The sequence below is a fragment of the Pseudophryne corroboree genome, chromosome 10 (genome assembly GCF_028390025.1).
Source record: "Pseudophryne corroboree isolate aPseCor3 chromosome 10, aPseCor3.hap2, whole genome shotgun sequence".
NCBI lineage: Eukaryota > Metazoa > Chordata > Amphibia > Anura > Myobatrachidae > Pseudophryne > Pseudophryne corroboree.
The window spans coordinates 40,065,224-40,077,549 of record NC_086453.1 but is presented as its reverse complement, the minus strand read 5'-3'; the positions used below and the strand labels follow the sequence as shown (position 1 = coordinate 40,077,549).

The 12,326-nt window shown below is 45.2% G+C and overlaps 1 protein-coding gene across 1 annotated transcript; it reads right to left on the bottom strand.

The window, feature by feature from the left end:
• Positions 1-1,450: 1,450 nt before the first annotated feature.
• On the bottom strand, positions 1,451-10,494 carry LOC134965155 (NLR family CARD domain-containing protein 3-like). Its single transcript, XM_063941677.1, has 5 exons — positions 10,404-10,494; positions 6,713-8,507; positions 5,811-5,897; positions 4,087-4,254; positions 1,451-2,185 (listed from the first exon to the last, which is right to left on the bottom strand). Exons 1-5 carry the CDS (start codon positions 10,492-10,494, stop codon positions 1,870-1,872), a joined length of 2,457 nt encoding a protein of 818 aa, XP_063797747.1. The 3' UTR covers positions 1,451-1,869.
• Between the last annotated feature and the right edge of the window lie 1,832 nt (positions 10,495-12,326).

Below are 12,326 nucleotides of genomic sequence, written 5' to 3'. Positions count from 1 at the left end.
CCATCCCAAGTGCGGATTGTCTGCAATACTTGTACATAGTTATTGTTACAAAAATCGGGTTATTCTTGTTGTGAGCCATCTTGTCAGAGGCTCCTTCGTTGTTATCATACTGTTAACTGGGTTCAGATCACAGGTTGTACGGTGTAATTGGTGTGGCTGGTATGAGTCTTACCCGGGATTCAATATCCTTCCTTATTATGCACGCTCGTCCGGGCACAGTATCCTAACTGAGGCTTGGAGGAGGGTCATAGGGGGAGGAGCCAGTGCACACCACCTGATCCTAAAGCTTTTATTATTGTGCCCTGTCTCCTGCGGAGCCGCTATATCCCCATGGTCCTTACGGAGTCCCCAGCATCCACTACGGACTACGAGAAATAGATTTATCGGTAAGTAAAATCTTATTATTACTTACATGTTTACTGCCCACTTTTTTTATAATAGGCCATAAATCCATTTGATTCAAAAAGGTTAGTTTTTTAGGCTTTCTCCCCTACAGCCCATACTATAGACCTTCCTTTGCTTTATATTTTTTACTACTGTATTACATACAGTATGCAGTGTATAAGGAGATTCATGTGTACATACAAGACGAGGGTCAATACTAGCTTATTCTGCTGAACGAGTCCCCCCCCCCCCCACTCTTGGTCATGATCCAATGCGCCCCAGAGCAGAGGACTTGGATTATGAAATGGAGCCCATACTCAACGGCTGCCCCCTCCCCGTCCCACTCCAGAAAACCTGCGATTACCCCTGGATCTCCATATAATCATCTCCTCAGGGCCGTCTTTTCGTATGGGCTCAATGGGCTCTTGCCCAAGGGCCCCAGGAGTATAAGGGTCCTAGGCTGATAGCTGAGGGTTCCCTCTTTCCATGGGTACCAGATTTTTGAAAATCGGCCCTGGGGAACCGGAGATATCTGACTTGAAAGCAGTGTTCCCCATCCAAGCCTGTTAATTGCTCTTCCCAGCCAGATATCTCAGGTTCTGTCTGACTTAGAGTTTTTATGAGGGTATACTCCAAAAGCTGGGACTCTCCACTTTTGGTGGATACTGGCAGCTTGTCTCTACTATGCCCAGAACCAGAGATATAAGCCTTCAAGCAGTTGGACCCTGCTCCAGCTCCACATGCCTAATATGCAGTTTTATATTTTCGTTGGTGAATTGCTCTGGCTCCTGAGCTCTGATCCCTAAGTCCCCAGAACCTCCTGAAAGATGGGACTCTCCAGTTCCTTATACAATTGAAAGCTAAGAAATATATTTTCAGGAACTTGAGATATCTGCAGTCAAGCAAGCTGCCCTCCCAACCAGAAAATGATGAATATTAAGCCCACTCCACTATACACCCCTCCCCTGCATATTAAACCCTGCCCTACCACCCTGGAAGTCATGTACCAGGGCTTCTTCATTCAGCCCAATGCCCCCTTCTACAGTTTATCCCCATCTGTGCAGTAAAGGAGTAATTAGCAGAAATGACTGCCCCAGGTCCTACATGCTGAGCGGAAGATAGAACACCCCCTACCGCCTACGGGACATCAAAGCTGCCACTGATAACACCCCCCACCCCTACCGCTGGAGGATGGGTAAGGGCCCCAGTGCATTGCTGTGCCCAGGGGCCTACACTGCTGTTAAGACGGCCCTGCATCTCCTCCCTGATTATGTTGATGTGTTTCCTTATTTGTCGCCTAGGATTATCAAAAACATTCAATCACGTTGGAGTTGAGGAAACATCTGAAGACTCGTCCGTCTCGTTTTGGACTACTTTTCCCCCAAGATTTTTTAATTCACCTAGCGGCTAGAATTTTTATCCTGGACATCAGGGGTCACCCATGAGCTTTGTTGAAGGACCCTGATCCAGAGCCAGCAAGTTCTGTTACCCAGCCTCAGAAAGGGTTTGCAGGAGTTGCCGTACTTCCCTCTCCAGCTCCGCTGCCCTTTTCCTAATATCATTGGGTTTCTCCTTAGGGTCCTCCTTCCCCAGCTCCGACAAGACGTTGTGCAAGGCATCCACGTTATTCACAGACTCCATTTGCTGTGGGTTTTCTTTGAGTTCCTGCACCCAGTCCAGGTATGCCTGCAGAAGACCCATATCGCCCATGAAACTGCTGAGGATCTTCAGGTGGGGCAGACGTCTCTGGAGTTCTAGCAATACATCCTTCCCCCTCTCGCTCAGCTTGTTACCTGCAATCCTGAGGAAAGCGGAAAAGAATTGTCAGCACGTACATCAGAACATTGAGCTCTTAGGACCTATTCTGAGTCGATACAAACTACACATGCAATGCCAATGTAGCTGAGCACTGTGCATGCGCGAAAAACTTAGAAGCCCCTGACGGCGCATGCTGGATTGTGAGTAAACGCACAAAGGCACTGTTGCGATTTGGTCAAACGTCAAGGGTGATGAGGCAAGAACCACTGGCGGTGTGACCGTGTGAAGGAAGTGGTCATCTCAGGGCTTGCGCTTTCAGACGCACACCTAGTACACAAGGGGAAGTGCTCATACAAGCATTTGCATATTAGCGTCCTGGCGACTACGCCAAAAGACAGTAGAAACATATGCAGCAGTGTCTACCTCTGGATCATACCCTTACTGCTCTAACAGTACTATACAAGTTTATTATATAGGTTTTACCTCAGTTAACCAGTAAATAACATGAATTTAGACTTTGCCCATTTCTTACTTATGGGCCCTACACTGAAAGATATGAACGATCTCATTCATTAATGAACAAGATATCGTTCATATCTTTCAGTGTGTAGGCTCCAACGATGAACGATGTGCGACCCCGCGCTCGTTCATCGTTGGTGCCGGCTCGTTTATGCCTGCAAGCCTATATGGACAATCTCGTCCATATTAGCATGCAGAATCTTCACTCCCACCGTTACACCCCCTCCCCCCAGCCGGGTCGGCAGTATCGGCCGTCGGGCACCTCGGCGACCAATCGGAACAGTGTGTAGGGCCCTTTTCACTGAATCAGTCATTGACTCTTGACTACACTGTGATGCTAATTGCATAAAAAAGCTAAAGCTCAAATAAGTGAGCCTGGAACTCATTAAAATGAATGCATGCAAGGTCCTGTTATTGGACTAACAATATGGACACGGCATAGGCCAGGTCACCCGAACCGCATCCATTGACCTCAGACTATAAGACATACCCTGTGCTAACGCTGCAGGGTCTGTCCCGTCTCCGATGCCGACAGGAGAAGCCATTAGGGGGCGTACTGCCACTGCCTCACTCGGGGCAGACCATGTAAAATTATTATATACACTAGTAAATGGGCCTGACATTTGCCCCTGCCCCGCCCTGTCACATTTGCCCCTGCCCCTCTCTGCCCTATCCCATCCCCTCCACACTATACTTACCCACTGTTCTTGTCGAAATAGACTGTCCCATTGCTGCAGTTATTGGGGGAATTCAAATGTTTGAAAAGTCGGTTGGGTGTCAGTTTTTTCCTGTCTATAAGATACGAATAAACAGACTCCCAACTGACTTTTCAAACAATTGAATATCCCCCATTGAATACAAGACAATCCATCGCTGATTATTATACAGATGGTGGGACAATTGAATTGGCCAACTGAATTGCAACATTCTATTGTGAATTAATGCACGCTTCTGTGAGGATGAAAGCTATTGGACTGCCAGGATGAATAAGCCAAGTAACCCTGGCAGTTTGTGATGAGTTGGTAATTTCCTATGGTAATGCTATGCCTTTTCACATAAAGACTGGGGAGGCAAATTATATTGGTTTATTGAACACTATATTGATTTCTCATGAGTTCATAAATGAGTTCATAAATTATAGTGGCATTAAAGTATGTACACCTATCACTTACACCCAGTGGTCTAAACCAATAATTTGCCTATTAGTTTATTAGGAGCTAGGGAAATCCAGGTACCCGGGAATTGTAACCCTTTATATTTTTTTCAATTGTGTTATACACTGTACATATTAAGCGACAACTCTATAAAAGTATTATAGTTATAGGACTTTACTCATCATTCAGTAGAGATCTCATTGTTTCCCTTCTCTTCCCCATAGTGTTTCCTAGCAGAGTTGGAGTTTACATGTCAGAAACTGGTACTTACGTTAACAGCCGGAGTGTCTTGTTGTTTTCCAGACAGGACAGTAAGTTGTCCAACCCGCTGTCTGTGATCCCATTGATATCCACGTACAATTCTTCCAGGGTCCGATTGTAACGTAATGCCTCAAAGAGGCGCCGTACGCCGTCTGAGCCGATGCTGTTACCACACATGCTGCAGAAAGACATGACCACATGACCAGTCTGTATGGATATGATATGTGCTGGAGGATTTGGGTAATATAATCTGAGGCTGTTATCATGGTGTATGATTAATTGCACTTCTGTCATTTCACTGCTTTCCCATTGAAGCGTATAAAATACTGTACTTTGCAGTGCAGAAACCCAAATTTGAGCTCCTGGTAGGTGCTGGGAAAGCTCCACAGAGTGTCCAGTGAATCACAGATCATTCATCACCCAACATGTTTCATTGTGACAGCTTCATCAGGAAGACAGTCCGATTTGGGTGAGGTTGGATGTTTGTGGTCCACAAGGAGAAAGGGCCAGTGATATGCAAATTGCCAAGTTGTTTTTTTAATGAGGATTTTTAATCAATTGTTTTATCGTTACTAAACATCTATTCACTACATGAGTGGCCTCAATTTTGGTGCGTGGGTGTAATTTTAGGAGAATTAACATTGATTCCAAGAGGCAGAGAGAAGACACCAACTTTAATGATGTGTCCTTCTCCTTTGTAGCTGCAGCATGCAGCGCTTCTTAGCATACCCGCAATGCGTACGTATCGCTGCATGCTGCGCTTCTGCTATCCCACGACTCACAAGCCCGTCAACATGATGGAACAACATTACAGTAATGTCAGCATCGGCGGTTGTCTGCGTCCGAATGGAGCAACAATTGGATTGCTCCGTCAGGTGCTCTCTAGTGGCAGCCGCGGCGCAAAACACTTGAATTCACCCATAGAGGTAAGGAGCAACATTAGACTTTAATTATATAGGATGTGTGTGAGCATATATATGTACTTTAAAGTGTGTATTTACAGTATGTGTACGTATACAGTATGTCTGTATATAAAGTATATATAAAGCACATGTGTGTAAGTGTGTGTGTATATATGTATATATTTGTGAACACATACACATACATATAGTGATAAAAGCACTGATAAACAGGAGATATGTTTGTCCCAGGTTTTTGACCTGTGATTTAAATCCCTAGAAAATGCCTGTTTTGCTAAGCAGACTTGAGTAGAGTTTGGGATTTTAGTAAAAGCCGGATAAGGGGTCCTGGGGGTATGGGTGTGAGAGAGAATGGAGGGCTCCACCCATAAAGCCCATTTTGGGTTTTTAACCTTTAAGCCTGAAAGCAGGCTAATTAGAGGCCGCACCTGTAAGAGGCTGATATAAGCTGTGTCAGGGCTTGGCTCAGGGTCTCACTACCTGGGAAAACAGGCAGCAGGCCTGTTATGGGACACTGTAATTTACTGACTGTAAGTACTGGTCATATGCCTGTGTTTGTGGTAGGGACATTAGGTCCTACCACTTTAAGAGAGGGAATCTATTATGTTTAGTTATTGCCCAGACGGGCTAGAATTTATTTTTATGTTTTGCTTTTGTACTGCACAATAAAACTAGCCACAGCTAGATTGCACGAAAACCCTGGACTGGTGTGCTGTTTTCCTGGCTGCTGTGTGTTTGTGTTTGCTGAGCAATATAATAAGTAATGAGGCATTGTATAAATACTCCATAGCAGAGAGCATGCATTATCACTCACAGGAGACTTTTCACTTGGCAGTAAGGAGATTTCAGCACGTCCGCCTCCATGTCTGCGGCCTCTTTATCCAAGGAGTTATAGCGAAGGCTGGATGGAAAAGGAAAGGTTATTGGTTATTGTGAGTACTTAAGAACAGACATAGAATTGGTTGCCCCGGGTTACTGCACATTTGTAGCCCCCAGTACGTGTCCATTAGCTCACTCACAGTGGGAAGCAGAAAGTCCTTTTGTCACAGTTTGTAAGCTTTCTATAAGAAAGAAGACAGGAGTTTCCTGTCTGATTACATCTGATATTACATTAATAATAGAACCTTTAATTGAAACACTAGACTAGTGGTTCTCAAACCGTGTGCCGTGGCACCCTGGGGTGCCTCAGGACACTTGCAGCTATGCCCCAGGTTGGTGGTCCAGGACCAATTAAAATTATTTATGGTCAATGTAATAGGCAAAACCAGTGCTGGTGGCTGCTAGTCATAAAATACAGTGCATCCGGAAAGTATTCCTTAATTACTTTATTAATTTATTTATTAATTAATTAATTACTGGAACCTGGCACCCATCCAAGAAAGTAGCATGGTCCCGATTGAATGGGGGGGTGGCCTCGAGGGACCTCACGAGCTATCCCCCATTTTTAATCATTTTGGGAACGTGCCCAGGGCTCTTTTGTACAGAACCAGAAAATCAATTAAGCCTTAAACTGAGGAGGGTGTAAGAGCAGGTCGGCCAATAACAAGCCACAATTCCTTCATTGCAGCTCATGATTGGTCCTCTCACTCAAACCCCATCTACATACATGTCTGAGAAATGAGGCTATGGATAGGGGGAAGGGACACAATATTCATGGTAGTATTGCAGCTTTAAGGAATAAGTTGATAACAAACTTTAAATGTCTCTCATACTTACTATAGTGTCTGGCATCGATGGAGAAGTGGCTGCAGCCTTCTCATCCCTTGGATCCCGATGTTTGTATAGCCAAGGTTAAGAGTCTTCAGTTTACAAGAGGATTGCTGCAATATGTAGCTAAGGGTGGCACAGTCTGCTGGGTTCAGAATCACCTTGAACAGATCAACCTCATCAATGACAGGTGCGACAGCTTCCATCACATCTGGTTGTCTCAGTTCCCTCAGACAGTGCAAGAGGTTGAGGAGCCTCTGGTTGACCTCATATGTCATTTTTCCCTTAAACCAGCTGGTCAGGGGAGCCAGAATGTCACAGCTGAAGGGGTCTACCAGTCCCGTTAGTTTCCTCTCGATCCTATGGCAGAGAAGGCCCATGAAGAACTGCGAGAACATTTGCAGGCTCTCCCAGGAATTTGCAGCCATGAATTGCATAGTGGTTGAGAGGAGTTGACTTTGGACTGGCTCTTCAGGGTGAATTCCAAAACACCAAAGATTGAGGCATTGCTGTAGCTCACTGGCATCAGAACTCATTGACATAACACAATAGAGGGCAGCAAAGAACTCCTGAACAGTCATGTGGAAGAAGGAAAACATCTCAGTGCTACTTTGCCCATTAACTGGAACAAAGATTCTGTGCATGAAGCTGTCTGGTAATTGTGCAGGGTCAAAGCCAAACCTTTTCAGGTCAGCACTAGTGAACAAGATCTTGTTCACTAGCAAATAATTGTAAGCTAGTTTTCCCAGCTGATGAAGAGTGCTCTTCATGGCTGACATAACTGGTGGACTGCAGAGTCCAATTGACTTCTCTGCGTTGTTCTCTTTTGCTGAACATTCCCTCAGATGCATAGTTGTACAGAGATAACAACGGTAGACCTCAGTCATAGTCTCTGGAGGCTTTTCAAAGCACGACTCTCCTGATTTTCCCTGGAAGTAAGGACTTAAAGCTGTGCAAATTATGAAGCAATACAGTGGGATGAAAGACAAACCTGACAGAGTATCATTTTTCATGACATACTGAAAGACCTCCTCGGATGTGCGCTCTTCTCTGAAGAACCTAAAACAAAAGTCTTTCACTTGTCTTTCCTCGAAACCCAGAATGACCACTTTACGGTCAAAGCTATCTAGAGCAAGAGAGGGTAGCGGTCTACTTGTCACCACAATTGATGCACCTGGTAACAAGGACCCATTCAAAAGACTGAAAACCAAGTCTTTAACAGGTGCTGGTTTCATGACACTGTTCACTATGGTTCCATCACTTAATGAATGTTTAAATTCATCAAGGCCATCTAATACCACCAACAGACTCTGGGGGTCGTTACACAGATCCACAGCTACATTCTGCAGGTGAGCATGATTTATTTTTAGAAGTTCAACAAGGCTGACGGGCTTTTCTAGCAAGCTTAGTTCCCTGAATGCAAAATTCACAGCACAGATGACGTTGATGAATGCCTTTCCAATTGCCCACTCGTGCATAATCCTTTGCATTGCTGATGTCTTCCCAATTCCAGCTATCCCAGTTACTAGCACCTTCTGTGGTCCTTTGGATCCTGGTTCCAGAGGGGACAAGATGCCAGTAAGACTAATTTTCCGATGCTTATTGTGCTCATAGATGCGTGCTCGACGATTGGCCAGGACAAAGTACTCATGTTGGCCGGGGAACCCTACCGGGTCTTCATTGGTGATAAAGAGTTCGGTATATCGGATTTCAAACATCTCACTGCAGCAGTGAGACGTGTTCAGCTTTCCCTGAATCTTCATATTCTGCCTCAGCAGGGACTGTTTGTGATTCTTCAAAGCAGCTAAAAAAGAACGGAAACCATATAACTATAATTATTAGTGGTAATGGGCAGCATCGGTCATAGCATGTGGTGACTTCTCAAAGCTTGGCTGTTCTAGTTTGCTCTTAAAATAACACAAGACTCAAAAGAGAACTCCATCATCTATACTTTTGTTGCTGAAGAACCCCACTTCCTCACCCCAACAAGGCTACAGGGCCTATCAGAGTCTCACCCCAACAAGGCTACAGGGACTATCGGAGGCTCACCCCAACAAGGCTACAGGGCCTATTGGAGTCTCACCTCAACAAGGCTACAGGGACTATCGGAGGCTCACCCCAACAAGGCTACAGGGACTATCGGAGTCTCACCCCAACAAGGCTACAGGGACTATCGGAGGCTCAACCCAACAAGGCTACAGGGCCTATTGGAGTCTCACCTCAGCAAGGCTACAGGGCCTATTGGAGTCTCACCTCAACAAGGCTACAGGGACTATCGGAGGCTCACCCCAACAAGGCTACAGGGACTATCGGAGGCTCACCCCAACAAGGCTACAGGGCCTATTGGAGTCTCACCTCAACAAGGCTACAGGGACTATCGGAGTCTTACCCCAACAAGGCTACAGCGACTATCGTAGTCTCACCCCAACAAGGATACAGGGACTATCGTAGTCTCAACCCAACAAGGCTACAGGGACTATCGTAGTCTCACCCCAACAAGGCTACAGGGACTATCGGAGGCTCACCCAACAAGGCTACAGGGCCTATCAGAGGCTCCAGCAGGGAACATGGTAGCTGTTAAATCTAAGCAAACCTTTATTGATGTGCGTATTATAGTGTAAATGATGGAACAGTACAGAGGGATGAAGGACATACATATTCCCCAGATGCTAAGTACATACTGTACAGTTGAAGAGATCATTTGTGGCAAAATAATTATTATATTACTCAATAGTATACTACATGATTATGGCTGGAGGCCCTTCTTAAGGTATCTAACTAAGGACCACAAACCAGAAATGTGTGGTAATATATGCAATGCAAGGCCATAACTACTGGTTGGCCAGAACTGTTCACTTTGCCAGGGGCGCCCGGACCCTCTGATATGGTACTGGACGGGTGTACCAAATAATATAATTATTTTGCCACATCTCTTCTAATTTATTTTCTTCACCGGCTCAGAGTGGTAATCTGTGATTCTCAATCAAGATGCCAATATCAGTGGCACAATATAGATGGGGTCCACTGCTGTTAATGTAATTGCATACATATGAATGGTCTCACTCGCAGATACTGCGTATGAGAAGAAGATTTAGGAAAAATATTAATTACTACATCGTATAATGAGGATTCTGGTCTGGGGTGAACGGTCAGCTAGCAATTAGTTATCCCTGGGGTATATTTGCTGTCTTGGTGCAATGTGGTACAAAGCTGCTTTCTGTCTCCATATTACTTCACATTGTGATTGGGAAATCTGCACTGAGGAGTCCTAACGAAGATTAAACAGGTTCTCTGACAGATATAATGTGTCAGCAAAAACCTATTTCACAGTCTCAAAACCAAGTGGAAAGGTAATTTACCCTGGGGGAGGTGTTTCAAACCTTGAAGGGAGAATGAAAATGACAGAAGGTGATTGGTTGGTACTTTAGCTCTCTCCGCTTTATCTCTTTCCAAGTTGTGATTCCCCCCCTCCACTCCCATGAGCTGCTGTGTAACCGACATTAACCAGAAATCTGTTCCCCTGATACTAATGATGACTATTGCGGACATAAAAGCAGTTTGGGAGATAGGGTGTCACACTGTCACACAGGGCCTTAACATAGCTGGGTAGCTGCCCAGGGCTCCCCAATTCTCAGGGCCTCCGAACAGGGGCGGGTGGTGGCTACATAATCACAGTGGCCTGGCAGCTTTCTCTACCTACCTCTTAGCCTGCAGCCAGACAGTGAATGGCTGTCAGCTTGCTGATTGGTGGATGGGTGGGGCTCTTCACCAATCAGAGCGCTGAAAGCCATTCAATGTACAGAAGAATGTGGAGAGATGGTGCAGGACTGCAGGGGGTGCTTGTTATGATTTTTGTAATTGGTTCCCGTGAATGGGTATGTAGGGGCCTTCCTTTGCCCAGTGCCTACAATGCAGTTAAGACGGCCCTGATGTCACATGCAGTCGTACGTATTTTCTACATACACGAGCGGATTCCTGTCTTAGCATAAGTGGTATCTTCCGAAATATTCTCATTGTTTCATATCATCTATTATAGGCCCTCATTCCGAGTTGATCGCTCGCTAGCTGCTTTTAGCAGCAATGCAAACGCTAGGACGCCGCCCTCTGGGAGTGTATCTTAGCTTAGCAGAAGTGCGAACAAAAGATTAGCAGAACTGCACGGGAAAAATTTCATGCCGTTTCTGAGTAGCTCCAGACCTACTCCTATTTTGCGATGACTGCAGTCTGTTTAGTCCCTGGTTTGACGTCACAAACACGCCCTGCGTTCGGCCAGCCACTCCCCCGTTTCTCCAGCCACTCCTGCGGTTTTTCCGGGCACGCCTGCGTTTTTTACTCCCTGAAAACGCTGAGTTGCCGCCCAGAAACACCCACTTCCTGTCAATCATACTACGAACACTCGAGCGACTGAAAAACGTTGCTCGAACTTGGGTAAAACTACAAAGTTTTGTGTGAAAGTACTTAGCGCATGCGCGCAGCGTACCATGCGTATGCGCAGATTTGCCGCTTTTTCACTTGATCGCTGCGCTGCAAAAAATGGCAGCGAGCGATCAACTCGGAGTGACCACCAAAGTCCGAACTCGGAATGTGTGCAATCGTTTTATGTCTTAGTCCACCTAAGTGTGGTTCATATTCTGTTAGTGGACGAGGTGTGCACTTGGTAACAAATATTAATAAATATGGTTTGAGTTTTGAAACCATTTAAGTAAAAAGGAGAAAATAAGAAAATAAATCACTTTTTTTTTCTTGAATGTACAGATAACAAATTAAACATATCTAGTGGTAAAGCGCAGAAGATGTACAGTCTGGGGAGCCTAGTGGGGGAAGGGGGGGTACCCGGGCCTGTTGGGGGGTCCCTGCAGGGGCCAGCTGCTGTGGGGGACAAATGACCCTCTCTTCAGCGCACAGTGATTTTCTTTTATGGAGGTGGGGCGTAGCCAAACCTCCCGCATTTGGCTATGCCCCTTCGCTATCTGGCTATTGGTGGAAATATGCTCTGTCATGCTAGAAATGAATGCAATATGGAAAACGTGTTGCATATCCCTGGTTGGTAAACTAGGGGGCACAACACATTAGCAGGTGGAGCAGACGTACCGTTTATCACAGAATGTTCCGCTGGTGGTGCACTCTTTTGTTGTTCTGCAAAGAGAGAAATGGGATTTTTACCATTGTCCGTTTACTTACAGAACCGTATGTGAGAGCAAGGTGCAGAACAGAGGACGGTTTGTCTACGTGCATAGTTACCATCCTTCATACTTGTCTATAGTATGCAAACTAATACATATAAATCATGTTGTAAAATATATCTTTACATTTGGTGGCTGGTGAAGCACTTAGTTATAATTAACGAAGATCCTGTTAAACATTTCCTTACAATGACTCAATGTGAGAGTGCTCCGTGATGGAATGTCAATGACAGTAGAACACGTCTGGATAGGATCATCTCACGAGTAAAGCTTCCTTGTTTCCTTATAAAATCTTATATATTATATGGATTCAATCCGCAATCCCTTGTGCGTTTTCATAACACCGATCACTGTGGCAGTCTGTAAGAAATTTACCAACTACCATTTCTTTTGTTTGCGTTGTCAGGCTGCTAGTAATTATTCAGAATTCTCACAATGCC